The following is a 27014-nucleotide window of genomic DNA, read 5'->3' on the forward strand; positions in this document are numbered from 1 at the left end:
GGTTACTGTTAAGCTTTAAGAGACATAGGAGTAAAGACACATGGAGAAACTACTGATTTTATAGCTGCATTATTGCTACTAGAGGATTATATGGAGGAGGGTAGGTTGGAAAAAAAAGGGGCTGCTTACCCATACCCCAAAAGCACCTGCCACAGAGTAGTCGTGGTAGAGAAACTAAGGTGTTGCCCTCAAAGACTATGCTATCTCCAAGAGCAGCTTCAAAAGGAAACAGAAATAAGAGGGTGGGAATGGAGAAAAAGTGGTTAAGTGTATGCTTGTAAGGAAACTGGAAGGTGGTAAAAAAAAAGAAAAAGAAAACAACCCTAAAACCAGAGACTTAATCACCACAGTATCTTAAATGAGAACAATATAAAAAGTCCTTCCCTACATTAGACTATTGCCATATATGGAATACTGTTACAGCAAAGGAATTATTGCAATGTTTCAAATACATCAGTACATGCAAAATACTTCAGATTACATTCCTGAGCATTTGTGCACTGTCACAGAAGTGTAGCTTTTCCTGTGATTGACCAGATTCGGTTGCATCCTCATTTTAACATTTTACTTCATTAACTTAAAAAGGTACCCTCTTTTACAGAAAACTAAAATTATTTCTCTCTTTAGAAATTCAAACAATTATTTGTTCATGGACTGCATAAACCTAACAGGAAAAAATATACATGTGGTACATTCTGTATTTACCTGAGTATAAGGTGAGGGATTTCTGTGGGCCAGAAAACAGACCTGACTTTTAGTTCTAGCGCTGTGCTGCATTTAAGGCCGAAGACTTGGGACAAACTGCCTTTGCACTGGCATATGACGGCAACTTTCCCCAAGGAACTATTGACTGGGTAAGAACTTGCTTCCATGTGAGGCAGCAATTCCCATAAGTGCTCACTGCTTAAAGCAACTCAGGTCCCACACTACACAAAAGAGGGCACAGGGTGGGCTGTGACAGTGGGCAAGGGCTTTGGGAAATTATCAGTGACAAGGCATAGAGTGTGATCAGGCAAAGTGACAATGGACAGAAAGAAGAAAGCACAGAAGCAATACAGGAGTATGCTGCCTTCCTCCCACTAAAACAGGGGTAAAAAAAAGAAAGAAAAGTACATATCTTACATACAGAATCACCTTATATTTGGTAAAATACAAGTGCGCATATATATACATACATACATATATATATATATGCTTGTGCAAGAGTCAGTCCACATGTGAGTTTTCATTTTGCAGTTGGTTACAGGAAAAGCATGAAAGAGTCTGATCAGCCAAAGATGAAACAGATATCAGGAAAAAGATTTCAGAATTTAAGGCACTATGAGGTACCAGCTTGAGACTAAGTTTAAGATTCAACATGTTCATTTTGGTAACAAAAATGTAATTCTTTTTTATATTCTAAAAAGGAATTTGTGGGGATCCATTGTTTTCATGCAGTCCAGTACTCGTTCTTTTCATCAATGGAGTGCATTATGACTTTTAAAATTGAATTCAACTATTAAATTATGTTCATTCTTAACCCTGTTTCATAACAAAAGAACAGTAATGCTACAGTAGAAGTATTTACAACACTTCTGCAGACACTTATGTTAGTTCATTTAAAAAGAGTAAGACTATGCGCACATGTACATTCTGCATAAGCAAAATTACAACACAGGTAAAAAACAGAATTAATGTATTCCATCTGATACTCACCTACATAGCATTTTATTCCAGAAGTCAGAGCAATGAAAGCTTTAACTGTGCATTCATAATACAAATGCACAAGACTAAAATGCTCTAAGATGTCTATTTCTCTAATTCCCCCAAACCACACTACAATCAAAAACTGATGCTAAAAGGTCTGCATTAAATACTATTATCACTGCGTATGTACTGTACTTTCTTACAACCAAAATGTTTACTAGTTTATGTAACTTAATGTAATCTATATAAAAAAGTTCTTAAAGCCAGTGTGCAAAACAAAGCAGTAATGTAATGATTTAAGTTAAGCAGAACTAAAATGGACTGTGGCTTTCACCGCTTAATTTTATTAATGTCTAGGGCACACACCCCACACCATAATCAAATAAATATTTTATATTTTTTTACAGGCAAAAAGTTAACTAATGAACAAAGGATTACCTGCATCATCAGGTGTCCATGGATTACGAGTTGGCTTTTCAGAGGTTGGTCCCGAGGTAGTGATCATTCTCACACTAGGACTAGATGATCTACTGCTGTTTCTACTCTCCTGAAATGATAAAACAAAATAAAACAACAAGAAAAATTAAGAGAAGATTTTTTTTAAGGATTAATTAAAAAAAAAAAAAAAAACAAAACTCTGAAGAAACCTGAACCTATAATCCTCCCAAATACTCTCCTCCCCAAGCTTTTTACCCTGAAAGTTCTCCGGACAGTTTGATAAACTTTACATGCATTGCAGGGATAATTTCATCCCCATTTCTACTCCATCTTTACTGTATAAAAAAAAATTGATATAATTTGGCTATCCAGCATAATAAAAAGCAGTGCTGAACAATATATTCAAGATCTTTATATAAAAGCATGACACTATGTCTAGTAATTTTCACACCACCATTCAGTGAAATCTAGCAGCTTCATAAGCAAAAAATAAAATTTGTTTCCAATGTTTAATCAATGAATAGAACTACAATCAATGAAAGGAATGCAGTTTAGCAACTGCACTAGACTGTGGTGTATTATCAGTTTTCTTACGGTTCCTACGTCAACTCAGAGGTTATGTAATTCATCTTCAGAAAACATGAAAAAAGTGTTTAATCAAAAAGGATCAATTAAAGCAAAGCAATTAAAAAATGAGTACACTCACTCAGAAAGAAAATTAAGAACAAAACCAAAATTCTGTAGAAAGTTCCTTTATATATAGCTTGACTCCTCAAGTCCTTTTGTTTACCAGAGCACAAAACCTTAATACAGACTTCATTATTCTACTGAACTTCTTTCTAAGATTATTTACAATATATATTCCTGTATTTCATATACCCCCGCACTGACATAAAATTAACACAGTAAAGGACATAAGACTATAAAACCCCAGTGAGTTTTGCAGGAAAAAAATGAAGTGAAAAGAAAAAATGCTATTAAAATACACCATATTAAAAATAGTTGTGTTTATCGTGCAATAGTTAATTAAATGTCCCTATTTCTCAAAAGAAGCACTCAAATATACATTACCTGGCAACTGTATTTCTTTATGACTCTAATTTCCAAATATCCTATCTTGAGTTTTAAAAGACAAGATTTCATTCAAGTAACAATCCAAAGAGTAACAAGATTCTGCACACCAAAATATCCACTATTTCAACTGCATTATGTTTCTCCTTTAATTTTTATTAACCATTTAGTGTTTTATGTTAGTAGTCAGGAACAGGGCAACAAACTATTGTAGAAATAATCCAGTGGATGATATTATCCAGATGATGGCATCAGACACTTTGAAAAAAGCTTTTGTGTTGGAGTCATCGTTGACTTAAGCAAGGTTTAAGTTACTGAGCTTACTGCTTACTGTCAGTGTCCTCAGATATGAATGATAAACACACTCTGGAGCAAGCACTTTTAACAGCATGTAAATCCTTTAAGCAAAAAAAAATTTGTTGAGTGTCAACAGTTGATAGCAAAGGGCACCGAAGAAGTACTCTAGTTACAGTAACTTTACAATGTTGTACTAGATTGCTTGCTGTACCAGATTGTTTTGATCCATCAACAGAAAAACACCATTTCCTTGATAACACTGTTTAGACAAAATTACTAGCAATAGAAATGAAGGATTCGTATCTGCAGCGTATCTAAAAAGCACTGCAAAGTCCAAAGAAGGTCCCAGAACTGAACACCTGCCTCTCTGACAGGTAAGTCAGACTTGTACTACTGATGTCTGAGGAAGTCAGAGCTGTTATTGTTTCAGTGTTCAGCATGCTGCCACTGCATCGCTTTCATCCATGGCCTTACGTGGCTTTTTAAAGCGGAGGAGGGTGGAGGGAGAAGGGTTACTGGGCTTGTAAACATTTCTGTTACATCAGATTAGTTTCCCTGCCATGTACAATCTGCTGGTGTGACTCAGACTTTCACATTTTATAAAGTCAGCTATGTCTACAGGGACTACCACCATTCTGAGAAATTCTAGATAAATGTGAATTAGCTTTATTCTTATCTTATTACATAATGTACAATTGTACAAAAAATGCCCTTTTGTTGACTTTTAGTGTAGACGTGCAACTACTGGCAGATAATGGGAACAATGTGTTCCCCCGCCACCCCCACCCCCCCCAGCTCCTTTATTCTTTGGCTGTGAGTCTTACCCCAGGTTTAAGACTAACCCATGCTCATTCACAGCGTTCTCAGCTGCTCTTTAAAGACTGTTCTTTAGCTATCAGTTTCTGCCACCTTTTCAAGGGTATCCTTTCATCCTTGCTTCCTCCAGGTATCACTCAACAGACTTGTTATCAGGTTACTCTCAAATCATTTTTGCCAGGTGACCAATGCCAACGGCACTGTTAGCTTCTTGACTTCCATTTCTCAAAGATTTGCAGTCTTGAAAAGCTGGCACGCTCAGGAATAATCCCCCCCCCCCCAAGTTTAATTTAAATGGGCAACCCAATTTAAAGAAATCATTGTTACTAGCCCTGTCTCCTCATCTGTGGATTTTATCTTGCTGTGAAAGAGGAGGAAAAAAAAGTGTATCTGTGACCAATTTCACAATCTCATGGACAGAATGATTCAACTGTCTAATATCAGATCCTCCAAATTATCACACTTAGTTTGCATGCATGTGGGCATGTACATTCTGACCTTGTTTCTCAACCGTTCAATACAGTATATGGTTTTCTTTAATATATTAATTTTTCTTTCCACTTCAAAGTAAACTGTAAGAGTTATGAAGGCCCAGCAACAGTTATTAACAAACAAAAAAAACTGAAAAAAAAGTTTAAAAGAGGTAGTTGTGATGTTACAATAACACATGTGAAGGATGATGTACCAAAACAACCAACCCAATAAAAGATGCACAGGCAGGGACATGGATACCTTACTAGGCATCTGATCACAACCTGCAGTTCTTGGGTGATTATGTCAAATAAGTTTCTCAGTAACTGTATAATACTGTAAAGACTCTATCCAGAGTAAACAGCAGGTTCGCTGTGTTTCTTCAAGCCCCTGAAAGTTTTTATGGCTGCAGTTCAGAGTCTACACATCTGTTTGTGTTACACAGGTGTCTAGGCAAGAGCAGTAGTGCTGGACAGACAACACAATACAACGTTTTAAAAAGCATGTACAAAGAAATGGAAAGGCAGAAGAAACAATTCAGTGCAAAAAAAAAATTTATGTGGAAAAATGAATAGAACTTCACAGTATATAGATGGAAACAAATGGAAATATAGCATTTGACTGTACAGAGAGGGTTGCATCAGTGCTGCTCACGTCACTTGGAGTAAGATCCAGTCTAAGGTCACCAAGCACTAGAGAAATCTGTGAAAAATCAGACTTAAACACATGTTCTCAACACTGAACTACTCCAACAGCTGATCCAATGACAGAAAACCTTTGGCTTAGTGTATTTTCCCATCTTAACTGTTGATATAAAAGGGTCAGTTGAGTAGTAAAATCATCTGCAAAGCACTATCACTGTCTGCTGTTGATAACATCAGCAAGATCAATACTGAAAAATACCTTAAGTGTCTCAACAGTAATCGTCAGCCGTACAAAACTGCACAAAAAGTTCTTCTAACAATGCACAAATAAAATATACATACAATCATAAAACATACAAGAAGGTCAGATTAAAACAGACCAGCAGTTAAACAGGGAGATCAGAGTCTTGGTCTACCCTTTCAGGTAAGCACCCCAAAATTTGATATATTTATTATCATCAAGTCCAGTGTTTTCCTCCACCTCCACAAAAATTCCATTCTGAACTGGAAAAACCTTCCTGATAACAAAAATATAACAGAATAGTTTCCTATTGACGCAGCGGCAATTTTCAGGAAAACCACATTTAATAAAAAGATTTCTGATCAGGTCTAGTGTGTCAGTCAAATAGTTAAAAAAAGAAAAGTGGCACCAGGGCAATCATTCAATTTTTAGTGGAATAGGGGCTTACAAGTGCTGGGTGTGGGAGCAGAGGCACGCTGTACCACGGTGGCTTGATGAAGAAGGCTGTGCTGCAGGGTGGGTGTAAAGGAGAATGGAATGTGGGGAAGAAGGGTGTTTGCAAAGAAGGAAGGGAGGGGGAAGGGGATCTTCACATTAGAAAGGATAAGCTATATATGGTATGGTGCATATGGGGAGATATGGTAAACTGACCAGAGCTACGCTAGTCAGAGATGTTTTTTCTGCTTTGGTTAGCTTATATGGATAGCAGGTTCAAGATTTTCAACAAAAATTCAAGGCAGTGAGGTCCAGAGCTATAGAAACCCATAAAGAGTAAAGTCTTCTGTCATATTACATTGTGCTCGCTTTCTTGTTTTGCGACTTTTTTTTTTAAATATACAAATATATGTATGTCAAAAGTTAGCATTAGTTTCATCAGACTTTTCTGTCTCTTCTCACACCAAAAAGGGGATGAAAATTAGTTATTCGTTTATATGGACAGCGGAAAAATTTCTTCCAAAGAGCATTTTTCATGCCTGTTAAAATATGTTTTCCAGATTTTATCATAGTGTTTCCAAAAACTGCAAGATAGAAGCAGATAACCGTAATTCTTCCACTTAGATTTTCAATATGTACACCATCAGAAGCAAGAAAGTGACTCTGGTGTTTCTATAGACCCTCAGCAGAAACTGGTGAGGTAAACAAAAAACCTTTTCTGTATTCCCCTGGTCACAAGGGGAATTTAGCTAGAACATTCATACAAGTAGCAGAATAGCTTTCAAAGAAGGATTATTACAATAGTTATTAAGATATGAAGTGTCTGGTGAAATTATGTATTTTTAAATATTAACCATTCATTAAAATGAATAGAATCAGTGCAATTTGGCATAACTGATGTACTGTCACTTAATTTTTTTCTCCCTAAGTCTTGCATAACTTTAGTTCTACAATTAACTGAATATGCTAATCTATTTCTTTACTAAATTTTGCAGATTCATTTCTAACAAACCTGTCTTTCTCTGAAGATATTAAAATATATTTAAGACTCATTTATTATTTTCTGATAGATGTACATAGTAATATCTACTAAATTCTACCTTGGGGATTGATGAGGTTTCTGTGGCTATCATACTCCACAGAATTAAAGAAGGATCAAATGTTGATCTCCCTGATAACTACACACCCCAAAACTACCACTTTTAGATTATTGCAGTAGGTTGTTTAATATGGAAACCTGATGAATATGCTAAGCTCCAGTTTCCCACATCCAAATAATAGTAGGGATCTCAAAACTGCCAGTTCACACTAACGACCAAATAGTCTCTGTGAATTACTGAAAGACAATGAAGCACATAAAACCACAAAATAAACACATCTGAATGAAGCATTAGCTGTACTTTTCTCATTTAACATGTTCTTAATTTACTTTCAATTTTATGTAGCATACCACTGTGTCTGTTACCATGGCAGTTACGATACCAGATAAGAAGCTATGTTATTATAAAATAGCTTATTGAGATAGACTTTTTTTTAAACAAAACTTTGTGACAGCACCCTCCTGTAAACCTTTCACAAGAAATGGAGATACTACTGTAAGTTACTATTCAGGGTTCAGAGACTAATGATAAATATATGTTTAACACTGATGCACATGCTTTTTATTTTTATACAAAAAGTGAGTCTAATGTATGTATAACTGCTCCAGACAATCGTTAGCAGTAATTACAATTGTTTTTTACATATAGAGAAGGAAAAGGCTTTCCTGCATAACATCTGCCCTCAGCCAAATTAAGTGGCACACAAAAGCTATGTGTACATAAAAATGATAAATCCTGCACAAGCTATACAGAAAACACTTCTCATCTAGAGCTCATTCATAGATTACCCTCATGGAATCTCATTTAAATGCAATACAAATGACACTACAATCTGCCAAGCTTCCACATCATTTCAATGAAAGCATCAAAGGTGAAGAATTCCAGACCAGTTTCCCTGTACAGATTTGGTGTTGACTTTACTGAAAGATAAAGAAGAGAGAAGAAAGACATTACCTGACTGGACTCTGTTCCAGCAACACTAAGATCTTGAATGGATCTGCGCCTCTGCTGTCCGTTTCCTGCTGGGAAAAAAACAAAACAAAAACAAACCAGTGAAATCTATTCAGAACAAAATAAGAAGGGTGCGACTGTTGCAGAGGAGCTTGGAATTTGTACAAATCCACAGAGAGAAAGTGAGAGAGGGGGGGAGAGAGAGACAGCTGCAGAATTTTAACTCAAAACATGCTGGCCTGTCAACAAAAAGTATACCCTAATACAATAACCACTCCTACCACATGAATAGCTGCTGCACTCTACTCCACCATCTTCTGTCACATGTATTTGGTCAGGCTTAGTACTCAGGGCAGGAGCTGGTGACGACATCTATTTCAAGTGCGTTACGTTATGGGGATTTCTAAAAGCTAGACCGCAAAGATAACAGGCTGCCAGCTTTAACCTGTTGCTCTTTGGCGTGCCCAAGGAACACAGCAAGGACTTCTGCCCATGTGCCGCTCCCTCACGAAAACTAAGAAGTGAAAACACTTCCTTCTTGTCTTTGTCTCCTTCAGATGAACAAAAATATGTCCTATTCTCATGCTCTGAGAAGTGTGAAAAGGGGACTGTTCAGCTAAATCACATCTCACCATCAACCTACTGAGCACAATGCTGTAATCTTTTCCTCTTCTCCTTCCACCTGTTAGCAATTATCCACCAGTGACAGCTACGTAAAACAGTTTAATTTTTAACACTGACACGCAATCAAAGGCATTTCCAGGAAACAGTGTCTTCTTAAAAATAAAAGGAGATTATGCAATGGAATCTCCCTGGCTACTTTGATTTTTATTACGGTGATTGTTTATATTGTCTCTTGAGAGCAGGTCAGCTGTCCAAAAGGAAACACCAAAACGTCCTGAGGAACAGCTGACAATGCTCAAAATTCTTGCTCTTAGCTCTGCATTACGTAACTTCTCTACTGGAGGGGAGCATCTGAAACATGTCCTGCAGCCGCGGCAGCCCCTCGCCCAGTGACCCTGCACGCAACAGCCAACCCAGCTCACTCAAAGCCTTATAACAGGCATCGCACTTTTAACCTTTTAGATACTTCTTATTCAGCATCATTTCCATGTAACTCCACAGCCAATCTTGACAGGTGTTTTGATTTGCAACAGTTACTACAAAAATGTAAGACTATTTAATATCAATCAATACATTTAATGGTATCATACTTTAAATTATTAAATATAGGTACTATTACATGTAGGAACACATTACCACAAAACATCAATACAAAATTCTCAGTGTCACTTTACAATTTGTGATGGCATTTTATGGTCTAAAATTTATAGAAAGTACTATGAGAAACAAGCATATAAAAAAATCAAGAAGGATTCTAGAATGGGAATATATTCTTTGCTTTGACTTTAATTTGAATTGCAGCTTTTCTGTGGTCTTGATCTTTTGCTTCTGAAATTCAGGGAAAGTATATACTTACCTAAGCAACAATGGTTATATTATGTTTAATATTTCCATATTAGAGATTGTGTGAATGACAAATTATGTCAAAATTTCTGAACTTGTTCATTTGCAGTGAACTTTTCCACTACTTAATCATTTAACAAACAAGATATACATTTAATAAAATTCTGTACTGTTGGATACTTCATCTGGCTGCCACAGCTCATCTCAATATTCAAGATATGGGCGATCCACCCACGACCAATACAAAATTATGTGCACATTTCATTCAACAACACTGTTATAAAATTAGCTCAGCTGAAATAGGCTTGCAAAAATATCTGAAATTCTCATTTCAGATTAGCAACATTTGTGAATTTAAAGAACCCAGCACATGTGTTGCTGAAATATTAGAACATGGCTGCCAAAATGTTAAAATAATAAGGGTGGGGTGCAAGAAAGAAAAGAAAATGCCTTGGGGGCAGAAAGAGGGGCCAAAACTACTGTGTTGTAATAAATGAACACCTTTAAATGAAATATCTTCAAGTTAGTAGCATGAGGGAAGAGCAAGCTCTACTAGGCAATGCCACTTTAATTAGTATAACTACTGCAGACATCTGGCAAATAGCTTAGACAAAGCAGAAACAGACTACGAATCGACAAATACTTATTGCTCCAGATTCAAGACAAATTTCGATTGAAAAATATACTATACAACATATGATCTTTATTTGAAATAATCACTGCTACTTCTCTATGCTTTCCTCTCACAGTTTTGATCTTGTTCTTACCTCTACATCCATTTAAAACTAACTTTTTCCTCAGTATAAAAATGAAGAGAAGTTAATATACAGTAGCTTGATGCACTATGTCAGGATTTCAGTGGTTTACAGGATTTTTTAAGACTAAAACTAAAACATCACAAACATACTTCCTGGCCTCAAAAAACCCCATTTCACATACTGTTGTTTATTTCTAAAATGAAATTCAAAAGGAACAGGAAACTTCCATTGTTTGCTGTCCCATACTCCAGCAAAAACAAATTCTACAACTTATGAAGGCTTTTGATCACACCCCCTGCAAACATCCAAGACCAGCTATGAACTCTTCTCCCTGCCCTTTAGCAGATACTTGCGTCTCCTTTTACACTTTCTTATTTGTGCACAGTACACTCTCTTTCTTACACATCTACAAGACCTAAACCTCTCTCATAGGGCAGGATGATCAGTGAATGTAACAGCGCTGGAACACGTTTTAAAGAAGTTAAAACATTGATTTGAATTCCAGAAGAATGAAGTGAGCTGGGGAGACAAGGGTGGGATTTCTGGCTTATACTGATTTTAAAAGTAGATGGAAAAATTACAGACCTAAAGCATCTATAATTCCTATCTATTTTCTAAAGACAATTAAAATGCATCTATCCTGAGTAACCATTTATGTGGTGTCAGTGCTCTAAAAATCTTAACACTGTGGCACAGTTTCAGACGACAAAATTACAAAGCCAAATGCATGCACGCTATATGCATGAGATGTCTAATGTTGTCAGTGGAGTAAAGGCTGCACTTGAAGGAATGTTTACTACATGCTGCTTGACTGGTTTGTATCAAAAAGGTGTTCTGATTATTTTCCGTGATTGTATTACAAACTCTACTTAATTTTTGCTGTTTCTTTAAACATATAGCTACTTAAGTCTTCTGTACTTACTATGGTTTTTATTTTTCATATATATATATATAAATAAAATGTTGGTGTTTATTATCTATACTATACATTATATATAATATAAATTGAAAAAATATTGATACTTCACTTGACTATCTGGTTACAGGATACCATTACTGAAAACTCATTTGCCAAGTTGTTAGGCAAGAAAAGAATTTGTTGATCCATTTTCAGTTTCTAAGTTTTTGTAAGCTAGTAACACAAAACAGCATTTTAAATGAAAGAAAGTTCTATTCATCCTTATTTAAACCTATTCAGAAGGAAAAGCAAATATGTATTAAAAACTTCCACTTCTGCCAACATTTTACCTTCAACTGATAAAAATTTGTATTTTACGACCTCGGTAGCATAATCAGTTCATGGATGAAAAGCAGCTGAGGCAACACATTACGAAAAACCCCAATGACAGCAGATGTAATACTCATACTTCTAAAATAGCCCTGCCCAAAGCAGCTGACTCATGGTAACGTGCCTGCACGGTGCCTCCCCTCTACGGGAAGCAGCTGCTTCACCATGTGCTCAGCAGAACTTCAGGCAGCAGCACAGACCGGGTCAGCACTCCCGCTGGCCCAAGGATGGAGACGGGCTGCTCACCCCACGGACAGACTTGCTCAGGGAAGTCTGGAGGAGCTGGGTATGTGGAAGAAGTGCTAAGGAATGTACCGGGGTGGGATCGAGATGGAGGTGCCAGTTTGGATATCTTGGAAGTATAACTAGAAGGGGAAAAGTGTGTTAAGAGGCCAGGACTGAAAGCATTGTGCTGAGAGAGTAAGGAAAGGAAAGAGGTGAGAAACTGGCCACCTTATATTGTCTTTAAAAGAATAACTGAGCAAGGTACTTCTGAATAACTGCTTTAAGTATACAGATAAATCTAATTAGTTTACTGTGCTGATTATCACATCCCTGTCACGTAATGATTGATCTTTTTTTCTGGCCTTGATATTCTTAAGGGAAAGCTGTTCTGACAACTAGAAAACTTTTAATATACAGCCCAGACTTATTTGCAGACAATTTACATCTTTTTCTGTAGTGCCAATACTATCTTTTAGCTTATGTAGTTCTCTCTTCCTAGTCTATAGATGAATATGCAGCTAAAGAAAAATACTCATTTCTCAGCTTTCCTTTTGTGGGCTAAAAAACCCATGCTTTCAAGATTCTTCTTTATACTCTCCATCCATCTCAGTAATCTTGCTGTTATTTCAGAGCGCACGTCCATTTCTTTTATATGGCTGCCCAGAAGAGTATGTTGAATTCCTGATTAAACCTCAGCAAAGGCCTGTAAATAGTGTTAGCGCTTCCTTATCTTTCCTGGAAATGAATCCTAAGATGTCACAATTTTTTCTAACTGCACTACATTAGTGCCTTATACTACCTGGGATTAATCCGCATTCACCTGCTATGGTCCCATGTCATTTTATTAAAAGAAATTGTTGCTAGTGTATGACCCATAGTTCATGACACTGAATTTTACCCTATTTCTATTTTTTTCCCCAGTCACAACAAAATTCACCCTATGTAATACTGTAATCCTCCTCTTTATGAATAGTTGCTTCTGAAAGCATTAACAGGCAATTTCATTATCACTTATTTAAGACTTAAGAGTAAATTTGGAGAAAATTCATTAATATGCTTGTTCCAATCTTATACCTTCTTTCATTTCTACAGGTTGCTATTCCTCTTGTATCTATTCCAAATTCACCTTGGAATTCCCTTCCTGTCAAGTTCAATTAAAATAGTTCAGGTGAAGAATATCTAATTGACTTCCTCTGCCTAAATAAGTAAAACCAATAGACTGGTACAACCTATCTTGTGAAAGCCACATGGCATTTTATTTTACTGACATTTTAATTATTCTCTAAAAGTTTCAAGGTTTCTTGGAAGCCTCTGTGCTGATACGTGTAGACAGTGTACACAGACAAGAGGCACTCAGTTCGCTTCTAGAGATCATCTGCCAGGCTCTCATCACATGTTGACACTGCAAAACTTGACAGATCTCTGCACTTTCTCTGTCTTTGCTCTCTCAGGATTTCATTCATGTCATGGCAGGCTAGAACCATTTGGAAATTACAGTAGAAAGCTATGCTAGTAAACTTTCTTGCTGATTTGTTAACCTCAATGCCAAATAAGCTTTCTTTTAATGGGTCGTGTGCTACTGTTCTTTGGGATCTACTTTTTGACGTTCTGTATTTTTATGTGTAAACTTCAATAAAGTTATTTGAAAGAAACCTTTGTACAAAATTATCTTTTGCATTCAACTTTGAAATACCAAACAGTGGCAAGATTTACAAGAAAACTTCCTCAGATGACACAAATTTGTAGTAGGGGGTCCACAGTTTTTAATGGATCTCTAGATTAGCAGTAGATACTATGCCTTGCATCGCCTGCCTCTAACAAATCATTTTGAAGTGACTTGCATACCACTACTGGTATACCTATCACAGTTTGGGATTGATTATGCTTATTTTTAGGCTTTGAGAAGTATGAAATGAAAGAAGGAAATCCACTTTGACTGCAAAAAATGGAAGGGGAAAGGAAAATGATATGCTGCTCACTAGACCTGGGATAGATGAGAATTATTCATTAAAGTCCCAGCTGAAATCACCAGCTATGATGTCTGATTATACCGATTTTCTTCCTGTCAGAAGCCTCTCCTAACAATTTTAGTTTCCATTAACTTAAACACAACAGAAATACCTCATGCACACACATTTTAGCTCTTAAAAAGCGTAGTCAAATATAAGAATTACATAGATTAAGTGTTAATTCTTTTTAATCACAAGTATCACATGGATTTGAACTTCTGTACATAACGTATTTAAGTTTTCTGTTCTACTAATATTTGATTAGATTAAAAATGGGTGCTCAAACCCAAAAAAGATCAGGGCAAGATAATTACCTAGACAGGAATTTTTCAATTTGTCCATTTTCACCAAATAAGGTATTGTAATGAAAGACTGCATGTATAGTTTTGCTCTAAGAGGAGTCTGAACATCAAGATCATAAAGGAAAAAAATCCTTCATCAGTAAAAGTCAACTCGAACTTGAAGATGGAATCCTTTACTGATAAATGTAAGTTTGTACTAAAATATCATGCTCTTCTTTACAGAGACATTATGAAAAAACTATTGGGATAATTTCTAGTTCTGTCCTAGAGCAACTGGAGCAAGAAGTATTTTTAGCAGTCTGATCATTATTCCGGCATCTTAACCAACTGACCCGTTCACCTGGTCTGCGATACCTGGTATGATGATCTCAGGGACATCCAGAATGTTGCCAAATGAAGCAGTTTTACGATGGCCTCGTTTAGGCTTGGAATAGGCTGAAAAAATACACATATACAATACACATGCAAAACACTAAAATGGCAATAGCAAAATTATTAAGTTCCTAATATTGCATTTTTCATAAACTTGGTTAAACTATAGTTCATGCAAAAATGTGTCATGCAGAATAAACTGCATTGCCTTCCACTCATGCTTACACATAGTAAAGCAACTGTTAAAAAGCAAAAAATGCAGAACTAGCTGTCATTACAACACCGTGTAATTAGTTAATAGTTAGCAACACAAAAGTCAAACACAGAAAGCAGCATGGCAACAAGGAAGGGAAAACCAAATGTAATTATCCAAAACAGAGAACAAATTAAATTATTTCAGATCACCTGTATATTCGGAATAAATTCTTGATTGCCTAAATTTATATAACATTTTCTCTTTAGTGTTGGGTACAAACTATTTTATAAACAAGATTAATAGTTGGGTACTTCTGTTTCTTTAAACCACCTCCTTTTAAAGGAAATCTCATCTGTCTCTGAAAAAAGCTTACTCTTACTACATTTGACAATCATGCCTGCCTTCCATTCTTTTGTCCTATTAGTGAAAATTTCTTCTTTTGCAAACGGGGTATCACTACCAACCTCTTCATTTCTGAATGATATTCAAGAAACTTTACATACTCTGGAATAAAAGCTAGTCATACATTTTTTATTTTACTAGTTGTGTAGTTTAAGATAAATAGTTCCCATTTAGAGAAAAGTCTGAATACCTAAAGGTAGAACATTGCAGCATATCCACCTCAAACTTAATAAGTAATGGTAATGTGCATTATGTGATTTACACTTAATCTGGTGATAGATGGAACAAGAAGATTAAATAATTCTTGACCTGATTTACTCTTAACAACATCCCAATTCTCACCCAGCCATAGGTTCACAGCATAATATTTCTGTCATGCAGTTAACAAGACTAAAAAACAAAAGCAAAACCAATACAGTGCTGTTTTAGCTCTTTTTCAAAAAGTTACAGTCAGATGGGTTTGACTTCATTTCTAGTAGTTCACTACTGCCTGAAGTGGTTTCTTAAAAAAAATTAACTAGTATGTTCAATATATACTTTTGTTTCAATAAAAAGAAACCCTAAACTCATTAAAAAAAAAAGTCTTAGAATATTCTGAAATAATAATTATTATTCAGAGCAATGTACTTAAGAAAGACAAACCAGGAAAATTAAAACCTCACACAAAGGAGGGCCAGATTATCTCTACTAATGTCAAAAACTTACATTGACTTTAGAGTGTCAGTGACCAAAGTGAGTCCTGACATATTTTAAAATTAAATCAGCATGTTACTCTTATCAGGTAAGTATACAGCTGCCTTCTGTGTTAGGAAACCTTTAGATGTATTCAGGGTGAGATGTGCTACACAATCATCCAGTCAAAGACTGACAATACAAAAGACAAATCTTGGAATAAGGCTTTAAAATAAGAACACGAAAGTAAAAAGTGTTTAGGGCAAGATAAATATTATTTCACAAGTAACTTCAGTATTTAGTAAAACAAGATCCTGGAGTAATCATAATACAATGAAGAACAAAAATGAAACAGTCATGGTGCACAAGAAAGCCAGAATATGATGCATATTTCTTTATTAATTAGAGCTACTTGATTACCCTAATTTTCAGATTGGTAGAAAAATACTAGAACAGCTAAATAACCCTGGACTAACCAAAGTAATTTTGTATGATTATTTAAATCTGTCGTTATATACCATAACAAAAAAAGTTTCACATATTTTAATCTATGCAAACTTCAGGTTTTAACAAACAGTATCTTTGATGAAGAAAAGAGACAAGAAAGTGTTTGCCAAGTATACACATTTTTATTAATTCACTCTTCTGGGAAGGATAAAGATTGCTTTCACCATGAAATTATGTATTTATACTTACACATAAATTCCAATTCACTCAAGGATTAAATGTTTAGACACAACAGTTTATAGCTACCTGAAGCAAACCTGGCAAAACACCTGTACCTTTTAAAAATTTTTTTAACAGAAGATACCCATGCTTTGTTAGTCTGATGAATAAAATCTGATCCGATGAAAAAAACCTAACTATGTTTCTCTTCTGAAATCTGTCAAAGTGTATTTTAAAACTTATTTGGGAACATGCTGAACTTTAAACCTACCTCAACTTCAAAAATATTATAGAAATAACCTTGAAGGAAATGTTATTTTAGAAATAATTATGCTAGCAGAATTGGAATAACATTATTTCAGGTGCAAAGGAGAAAGTTGTACATTTGGAATAGGACTGATGTTTAGAAGTCTCATAATGATTTTTTTAAAAAGGTAAAAAGTCTAATTCAACAAAAGTAATCTCTTCTGCAACCTTAGAAGTACCCAATTAGTATACTCAACCTTGTTGAGTGTACAACTGTGAATGAAGCCATTTTCCCCTGCAATTAATAAAGGACAATAAAGACTATATGAAAATTTAAAGTATTTTCATGCGGCTAACGGTATTAACCTTTTGTAACACTATGCACGTTTTACATCTTCCTTCCAGCTCCTTAGTCTGTCCCCCAAATGTCCTTTCATTTTACCTGTGATGGAAGCTATTCTTGCTTCTATTTCAGACATGTCAGCACTCATCCTTTTGGCTTCTCCTGAAACAAGGGCTGACTGTGGTCGCGCGCGAACATCTGACAAGCTCTCCACACTGCTCCCACGAGATGGGGGTAAACTCAAACGGCCAGGATCACCCTGTTTCAACAGTCACATTTTTAAAAAGAAAAATTCTGCAGAAGCCTCCATGATATGCACAGTATGTAGGTTAAAATGTATTTCTGTAATGTGCATTTTAAAAGTGACAAGATTTAAAATTTTTAATTCAATGAATAGTAATAATTTAGCTATTACTGGCATACAAGAACCAAATTATCTGCAACTTTCAAAAGAATCTAACTTTATGCAGATCAAAATTGAGTAGAATTAGGCCAATATTGTCACAAGAGAATCTTTGTATTTTTTCATCCTACTTGAAATAAAACATAGTATTTTCAAAATTCACTTAAAAGCTTAATCCTTTCACATCATACTAATATTTTAGTTCTAAGTTAAGGCTGCGATTTTCAAATATATTTTTTTTTAAGCTAATGAATCCCTTTAAATAAAATGAACTAATTTTTTATTTCATTAGAGATCTTCTTTAGAGCCTTCCAGTTTACCTTTTTGGAATCATTCAATATTTTTCCATCCCCTTTCACGTTCTTTCCCTATAACTAACTGGCTCCAATTTTGTACTATTTTTGAAAGAAGACACTAATGTTTTGTAGCAGTTTCAGCACTTTTTTCCACCTTTGTCCATTTCATTATTATGGTTCAAAATTGCACGTGTTGGCTTACCGGCTGCTTGGCTGTATTCTTCATTTGCTGTGCCAATTTTGACTCTAAACGTTTAATAGTGTCATTGGTAGAAGGTCCTTGGAAGTCGCTTGGTTCCACGTTAGCATCGCTCTTGTTACTTGTGTTTGTAGAAGTGATGTCCATGAATGAACCTAGAAATCATTAAGGAGGAAAAAAAATTTGAGTTTCTCCATTAAAAATACTGAAGTGCATCTCTTCACTTGAGCATTCTCAGAAGCCTAACTGCTTTAAAGCAACACTTTTGAAAACTTTTAGTGAGAGGCAAGCTGCATGATTGCAACAGATCCATTAATGTAAAAAGTAAAAGGAATGAAAAAGATGGAATACATGACTAAGTACTATGATTACATTCTGAAGTCAGTCTTTAGCTTGCTCTGAAATTGTTGGGGTAGATGTTACATTAACAACACAACCAGCAACCTCATTCACAATTAATGACAAAGTCCATCATTAATCATAGAGGAGCACAGATATCTGAAAAATAACAGACAATATATATTTATTCACAGTTTAAAGTGATAAATCTTATCTTAAAATCATGTGTGGAGGGGTGGAGAACAGCTAGTAAAGTCAGTACAATGCTACAGCTGAAAAGATTTTGTAATATACAGGTCACTAAGTTGCAAAGTAGCTAAGGAAACTTTATCCAAAGTAACAGCAATTTGTTTGGAGATAGAAAATAAACCAACCAAGCAGTGGAAGGTGAAGACACCTAAGATTAAGAACAACTGAAGTGGGAAAACTGTACTCTAAAGTAATGAGAAGACTGAATAATCTTTATTTTCTATGATTAAAAAGATCTCTCTGAGGGCAAGACTACCTGAAAGCCTGGCCCACATTTTGTTCCATTCACCTTTCTAGTGATCTCCTTGCACTTAATTTAAATTGCTCTGTTTACTGCATCTTAACATAAAACAACTGCAAGTTTAAATTGTGGAGCTCGTAACTGAAAGCAGGTGCAACTTTCAAGAATAGTCAAAAATTTCAAAATGCCAACTCCTAAACGTTACATTTGAGTGAAAGAGTGTCAACTGCTAGCAACTTTCACGGGGAAGAAAGGAGGAGACCTTAAACCTGGACATTTGAAGACAGCTTTTATTATATACTTGTTCTCCATTAAAGGTAGACTTCAGCAAAACCATTTGGCAGAGAACACTAAACATGATGTGGCATGAGGTCTTAACAAAAAAATAAATTCCTGCCAATGCTTAAGATTTTGGAAAGGTTACCCTTCCCAATTTGAGCTCAAAATCAATATGAGAACGTGCTTTATAACTCATCTGCATAATTTCATGTTGCCGTTCTTTTCTCTTATTTATCTAAGTGTACCTGTACTAGTTGCAGAGTTGCTTTGGCCTTCATCTGAATACTGGCAAGGATACTGCAGAGGTTCATCAGCTCCTGGAAAGTACTGTGAAAAAACAGCAATGATTTGATAGAAAAGTAATTAACAACTGTTTTAAAATTATTTAAATAGCACCTCATACAGTAATTGATAAATTGTATACTATGTTTATAATAATTTATGAGAAATAAATGCAACTGGTTTTAGTAATACATTAAAACAAATCTATGACTATTTTTATTAATTTCCCCAAATTGGTTATGTATACCACTCCTATAAGCAGAGGAATTATTTCCCTTCTCTACTGTAATAATTTGATAATTTTTATCAAAAAGAGAGAGAAGGAGAAAACATGCAAGTCCACCTTTACAGGGTGATAAAAAGCATACCTTTTATAATTTAATTTCCCAACTTAATAGGTTAAGAAATGATTAAGATACTAAATTAAATTTTTATACCCGCATTAAGTGTGTCATTATTTTAACAATTTCCTCCATGGATGGTCGTTGTGAGGGATCCTTGGACCAACAACGGGTCATTAAACTCTCAATTGGTTTAGGTAAGTTTTTGATCAGTGGTGGCCGAGTACCTATAATTGAAATTAGAAAAACCCCTTAATTTCTTAAACAGACTGTAAGATGACTGAGTGACTGATCTCTCTCTGGTATTTTGCTGAATAAAACCAGAAAAATGTATAGTTAATTGTAGACTGAAAGAACTGGCCTGTACTTAATCTTCTCTCTCACAAACAAAAAATTGACAAAAAAAAGTTCCTTTCCACTACATACAAGTTACAGTTACATACAAACAAGTAGAAAGAAAATTAAACTTTTCCGTGAGTAGTGGTTTGAATAAATTCACTGAGTGACCAAATACAACATATTACAATGGCTAATGAATATGTTACCACTTTCTGCAGAATAAAGCTCTAGACCAAACTAGGAAGAAAGTAGTAACAGTCTTTAGTTCCTAGTGCTGTACTTGCAAGACAACAAAAAGAAACCCAAAAGAAAGGAAAAAAGTATTTTTGAGGGCTGATTTTGTTGTTAAGAACTTCCTGAAAAAATTAATCACTGGAAGTACCAATTTCATGTGACTTTTTCATGGCCTATATGCATTTTTAATTACGTATTTTACTTCAACTGTTGTATAACTATTCAGCTGTTTTTTGATTCAAGGTTCTACTCTTTTTACTATTTCAACGAGTACAATTAATGGACATCCAGTTGTGTTTAACACATGAGATGTAGTGACATTTTGCATAGAAAGCAGCAAGTATTTAAAAATGTATAAACCATAAGAAGTAATACATGAACTAAGAGTGCCACAATGGTTTCAAGTGAGATGAAGTGCATGGACACTTCCTTTCTAAGAAGGAAAAGAAGGTGGGGGGCGGGAGGGGAAGAGGAAAAAAGAAAAAAATAAAAGAGAAGTTTTAAAAGCAAAAGTAGGGACAGATAGGGAATTTGCCTTCCCCTAAAGGATACTCTCACACCTTACCAAGGCTTTCTGATTTATGACTACATTTACACTTACTTTTACAGTTAATGCTTTTATGCAAGGTACTCATCAGTCCTAATCTCAATGACTCGTGTCGCTGAAAGACTGAAATAGAGAATCTCTTCATTGAGAAACGCCATTTGCAAACATCTATCTTTGTGCATTATTATGACTATAATGCTCATCCATCCTATCATTGTCTGCTCATTTATCTTCTTCACTGAATAGGATGTCTGTGCTCACCTTAAGCTTCTATCATTTAGTACTGAAGCAATGATGCTAAGGCAGAGTACTGGCCTTCATTGCTTGTTTGTTAATTACATCTTCCAAAAAAGTTTGTGCTTTCTTTGATGTTGTCTTTTGCAAATGGCAGAAACTCTTTGCAGACATTCAGTGAAGTACTTCACTATCATTACTTTACTCTTCTTAAAACTCTGCTTTGCCATGATACCTAAAAACACACTGTTAAAAAAGTTACACCACTATCATGAAGATACTACAGTCTATTATTCTGACCAATGTTGTACCACTGTTTTCTTTTGTCCATATGAATCCAACCATTGTCTCCTGTTTATAGTCTAAGCTCCTGAGAATCTGTTCTGTATAGTACCTAGCATGTCCTGCTCCCTGACTGCAGACACAAAGGTAAAACAATTCAAACAGCAGAACAAAAAACCCACACCAGATGAAAAACAAAATAACATTTTTAATTACTAATGGTCCTGCAGGAGTTTAATGGTTTCCAGCATTTCTAAAGACAGGTCAAGTTACTTAAACTCACATATTTACTGTAGATGTCCAATTAAAAAACTGACAACTTGGCTAATAAAATTGTCATTCATCCAGACAGAGGGGTTGTGTGGTTTTTTGTAGCACATGATTCAGATGATTTTTAAAATGGAATGTCATCACAAAAAGAACATGGCTCTTTTCCCTTGTTTGTTCACACGGTAGTTACATGTAGGAGGGAATGCAGGCACTGTAACAGCCAAATAACACAAACTCCACACTGACACAAAAGTGGCAGTCTTAACTATTAGTCTTTATGACAAAAATGCATATTTAATAAAGTATAAAACTGAAAAACTAGTAACTTAAAGCTGCATAGGTTAAGAGTGTTTAGCAAATTTACAGGTCAAATGCACAACTGCAAACGCAATAAAATATTTTCAACTCACCATTGTGAACTGCCCACATTATGCGGAAAGCTGGACCACCAATCTCATCAAAAGGTTTCCTACGGGTGATTACCTCCCAGAGAATAATACCCCAACTGAAAACATCACATTTTTCACTGTAATTGCTACCTGGAAGAAAGCCATCAATATAATTTGTCTCTTTTCTATAGAACACATGAAAAAGAAGTACAGTTTGAGCTGATAAATAGCTCTATAAGCTTCTTTTCACTTAACATTTGTTTTGCTGAGAAAAAAGTTTTCTAAAGCTGGCTGATTCATGCTAACTTAAGTCTGAAATCATCTGACAGTAGGAATGTTAAGAATGCCTCTCTCTGGAAATAAATCCTTTTCACTTGGGAGTCATCCTGAAATGATAAAATGCATCAGTTTTCTTCTACAATATAAATCACAATTTATTAAGTTTCAAAGATCTCTTGCATTCAGGATATAACTGACTACACTTGCTTCCTATAAACATTCTTCTTCAACTCACTTCTTCCATGTTAGTCACAATACTCTCCTGCGGAAATCAGGAGGTCGAAGGCCCAGCTAGAAATTAATCTGGCTTCAGCAATCAAGGGTAACAAGAAATGTTTCAGTAAGTATGCCAACAGCAAAAGAAAGACCAGGGAGAGCCTCCATCCCCTGTGTCTGCAGGAGGAAACATAGTAACAAGTGATGAGGAAAAGGGTGAGGTGCTTAATGCCTTCTTTGCCTCAGTCTTTAATGACAAGACCAGTTGTACTGAGGGAATCCAGCCTCCTCAGCCAGAAGACAAAGACTGGGAGAACACCCCCCCCGCAATCCAGGAGGAGCTAGTCAGTGACCTACTGCATAACATAGACACACACAAGTCTACGGGACCAGACGGGATACACCCAAGGGTGCTGAAGGAGCTGGCTGGGGTGCTCACCAAGCCACTTTCCATCATTTACCAGCAGTCCTGGCTGACCAGGCAGGTCCTGACAGATTGGAAACTGGCCAATGTGACACCCATATATAAGAAGGGTCGGAAGGATGATCCAGGAAATTACAGGCCTGTCAGCTTGACTTTGGTGCCCAGGAAGCTGATGGAGCAGCTCATCCAGAGTACCATCATACAACACATGCGGGACAACCAGATGATCAGGCCCAGTCACCATGGGTTTATGAAAGGCAGGTCCTGCTTGACAAACCTGATCTCCTTCTACGACAGGGTGACTTGCTTATTGGATGAGGGAAAGGCTGTGGATGTTGTCTACCTTGACTTTAGTAAGGCCTTTGACACTGTTTCCCACAGCATTCTCTTGGTAAAACTGGCTGCTCGTGGCTTAGTTGGGCACACGCTTTGCTGGGTAAAGAACTGGCTGGATGGCCGGGCCCAAAGAGTTGTGGTGAACGGAGTTAAATCCAGTTGGCGGTCAGTCACGAGTGGTGTCCCCCAGGGCTTGGTTTTGGGGCCACTCCTGTTTAACATCTTCATTGATGATCTAGACGAGGGGATCGAGTGCACCCTCAGTAAGTTTGCAGATGACACCAAGTTGGGTGGGAGTGTTGATCTGCTTGAGGGTAGGGAGGCTCTGCAGAGAGACCTGGACAGGCTGGAGCGATGGGCTAAGGCCAACTGGATGAGCTTCAATAAGGACAAATGCCAGGTGCTGCACTTGGGCCACAACAACCCCCAGCAGCGCTACAGGCTTGGGGAGGAGTGGCTGGAGAGCTGCCAGTCAGAGAGGGACCTGGGGGTGTTGATTGACAGCCGGCTGAACATGAGCCAGCAGTGTGCCCAGGTGGCCAAGAAGGCCAATGGCATCCTGGCTTGTATCAGAAATAGGGTGGCCAGCAGGGGCAGGGAAGTGATCTTACCCCTGTACTCGGCACTGGTGAGGCTGCACCTCGATTACTGTGTTCAGTTTTGGGCCCCTCACTACAAAAAGGACATTGAATTACTCAAGTGTGTCCAGAGAAGGGCAATGAAGCTGGTGAAGGGTCTGGAGCACATGTCGTACGAGGAGCGGCTGAGGGAACTGGGGTTGTTTAGTCTGGAGAAGAGGAGGCTGAGGGGAGACCTCATCGCCCTCTACAACTACCTGAAACGAGGTTGCAGAGAGCTGGGGATGAGTCTCTTTAATCAAGTAACAAGCAATAGAACAAGAGGTAATGGCCTCAAATTGCGCCAGGGAAGGTTTAGACTGGATATTAGGAAGCATTTCTTTACAGAACAGGTTGTTAGGCGTTGGAATGGGCTGCCCAGGGACGTGGTGGAGTCCCCATCCCTGGAGGTGTTTAAGAGTCGGATTGACATAGCACTTAGGGATATGGTGTAATTGAGAATGGTGTTAGGTTAATGGTTGGGCTAGATGATCTTCAAGGTCTTTTCCAACCTAGACGATTCTGTGAATTATACCTATCTAATTATCAAGTATCATCAGTCTTCCCCAGCCACACTCCAAGAAATAGCTTGTTTTCCTACTTAACTAACTGTTAATAACAAGTTCCTCAGTATGTAGTAAAGGGGAAGTACATCAAATGTTTTAGATTACACAAAAAGCAGACGAAGATGGAGTTACAAGAAAGTGGGTGATTGAAAATGAAGGCAATTATGTTCAATTTAGAGACATTAACGGGGAAATTCTAAAGATAAAAGGTGATCAGAATAGGAAGTGAAAGTAACGACAGTGTATTTAAATGTCAGAAGAGTGTGAAATTACTTAAGGATCTCAGAACCATCACAATCCTGGGGAAATAGCTCTCTGGCTGTGTTTTATTTACTTATAAAATAAGAAGCAGCAGCTGTCTAAAGGTATTCCCTTGTGGAAATCTCAGCAATGACACAAATAAAGGTTCCACATCTTCATGTAATTAACTGTTTATTACTAACACGATAGAGTCAGTTCAGCGCTGTTCTTCAAAACTGTGCATAATTATTTGGCAATATACAATCATACAGATTTTTAAAAAGTTAGACTTCTGCCAAGACTCTTTCAGCTGTTACCTCAAACTTTAATACACTGACTGAAATAAAGATTACATGATGCTCTTACTTCTTATACCAAATTCATTCACAGTTGCACCCCTAGAAAGAACACATAATACTGACACTGTAAATTCTTGTTACCTTCAAAAACTTCAGGTGCCATCCAAGCAGCACTTCCCTTATTGTTGGTCATGTGTGTTTGAATATCACAGGCTGTACCAAAATCGCAGATTTTTAGAACTGTCCCCCCAGCTACCAAGAGCAAACTGTCAAAGAAAAAAAAAAAAATTAAAATTGTATTATGAAATAGTCTGATAATAAACCACTGATTTTTTTTAATCCCAACAATCATTCAAATATAGTTGAATACCTAAAGCTTTGCTTCTCAGTGCTTTAGTTTCATAATTTGAGAAGTAAGTACGGTCTAATCTGAATATTGTAATTTATTAATATTCCTACATGCTAGATTTTAAATAAGTACCTTTAGCCATAGTAAACCACTAATACAAAATTAGTCTTTCAGATGTCAGAGGTTGAAAACCAACAAGTACTGTAACAATTTTACCAGAAGAATGATCAACTCCCATTAATGTCAGTCAATGTAGCTACTTATTTAAACGAAAGCACTCGAAGTGTGGCTTCACATTACAGTTTCATCTGGTAATAACTGCAGGCTACCACCAAAAGGGGATGATGCTGCTGATCTCCCCCAATCTCTGTTTCCACCTAACCTGTGGAGCCAGATATGAAGCTGTAAAATGAGTCAGATAAACAAACTGACTGGGCAGAAAACTATCTATTTTTGTTTCAGTGGAAAGTGATGGGAGATTTGGCAGGGGCAGTGGAACAGGCAGGACGGGACAGAGGAGGATGGCTATGTGGGGTTAAGAGCTCTAATACATCAGATTAAACATGATGTTAAAACCAAGCAATCAAACAATCCCCTTACTTGATGTTCTCTTACTGAACACCACAACCCATTGTAAAGTTCGGGCATTTTAAATGCCTATGATTAGAATCCCTATCAAAATCCTCTTCTATGACGCAGGGCAGGAGCAGGATGTGTTTTCCAGTTTAACAGAAAGTAACCGAGTACAGTTCACTGCATATACCATGCACCATTATTCTGTAACTGAAGTTTCAAATGCACAGCTTTCCTTTACAATATAGTACATCCAATAAAGTTAGTATCAATTAAAGGTATTTCTTTCAAATGCAATGAAATTATTATAAATTATCTTAAATTCCAATTGTAAGAAAATATGGAATATGAGCCGTAAACCTACTTCGGTGGTTTCAGGTCTCTGTGAATTAGAGCCTTTGGTTTCATACTGTGGAGATATGCCACTCCTTGGGAACACTGTAAACACCAGCTCATGGCATGTGCAGCAGTATAATGAGGCAGAGGTTCAGCACCATGCAGCACTGCAAAACAAAGGCACAAACTAAAAAGAACTTTATTGCATATTACAACAGATACAATGGAGTTAACAACATAGCAGTCAGAAAGCTCTATGGAATCTAAGAAATTACTGCAGACTGTTAAAATAATGGAAATGTCAAAATATTTTCCTTTTTTTAGTATGTTTTTCATAATTTTACATGTTAAAACTCAATATAAAAGGTGCTGCTTGTTCTCAGCTATCCCTGGTAAAGTCTATGTTAAACAAATGCTCAGTGAATTTACAAGTTAAGGAAGAATCTTTCCAGATGTTCCACTAGAAAACCTTAAATGACTTCTATAAAATATAACAAACTGATATCAAGAAACAAACCAGTAGACTGAAAAGCGGTTTTTAAAAGCACGCTCTTTTCTCCTTAAAACTATTTTTAAGAATTTCAAAGAACCACAGAATGGTTGGGGTTGGAAGGGACCTCTGGAGGTCCACCCAGCAGGATCAAGCAGGCCACCTACCACTGGTTACCCAGGACTGTGTCCAGATGGCTTCCCAGTATCTCCAAGTACGGAGGCATATGTATGAAATGACTTTATGTTTTAGATCATGTTTGCCCTAAC

The 27014-nt window shown here is 36.5% G+C and overlaps 1 protein-coding gene and 1 long non-coding RNA gene across 15 annotated transcripts in view; one reads left to right on the forward strand and one right to left on the reverse strand.

Moving 5' to 3' along the window:
* The window catches only part of MAP3K7 (mitogen-activated protein kinase kinase kinase 7), a 48562-nt gene that overhangs the window by 6604 nt on the left and 14944 nt on the right, over window positions 1-27014 (reverse strand). For 4 of the 14 annotated variants that reach the window (XM_074862086.1, XM_074862094.1, XM_074862093.1 and 1 more), the window contains 11 exons: window positions 26284-26422; window positions 25139-25263; window positions 22042-22170; window positions 19822-19952; window positions 19348-19429; window positions 17998-18149; window positions 17196-17355; window positions 14554-14634; window positions 8154-8221; window positions 2125-2233; window positions 130-216 (listed from right to left, as the gene is read on the reverse strand). In XM_074862086.1, coding sequence (XP_074718187.1) covers window positions 130-216; window positions 2125-2233; window positions 8154-8221; window positions 14554-14634; window positions 17196-17355; window positions 17998-18149; window positions 19348-19429; window positions 19822-19952; window positions 22042-22170; window positions 25139-25263; window positions 26284-26422 — 1263 coding nt within the window. Of the gene's footprint in view, window positions 1-129; window positions 217-2124; window positions 2234-8153; window positions 8222-8431; window positions 10491-14553; window positions 14635-17195; window positions 17356-17997; window positions 18150-19347; window positions 19430-19821; window positions 19953-22041; window positions 22171-25138; window positions 25264-26283; window positions 26443-27014 lie in introns of those variants that run through there. The other 10 variants (XM_074862087.1, XM_074862096.1, XM_074862089.1 and 7 more) reach the window with 10 other exon arrangements.
* LOC141940719 (uncharacterized) lies at window positions 11805-13540 on the forward strand. Its single transcript, XR_012628093.1, has 2 exons — window positions 11805-11949; window positions 12981-13540. It is a non-coding gene; the product is annotated as an uncharacterized LOC141940719 (long non-coding RNA).

The sequence above is a fragment of the Strix uralensis genome, chromosome 3, assembly GCF_047716275.1.
Source record: "Strix uralensis isolate ZFMK-TIS-50842 chromosome 3, bStrUra1, whole genome shotgun sequence".
Lineage (NCBI taxonomy): Eukaryota > Metazoa > Chordata > Aves > Strigiformes > Strigidae > Strix > Strix uralensis.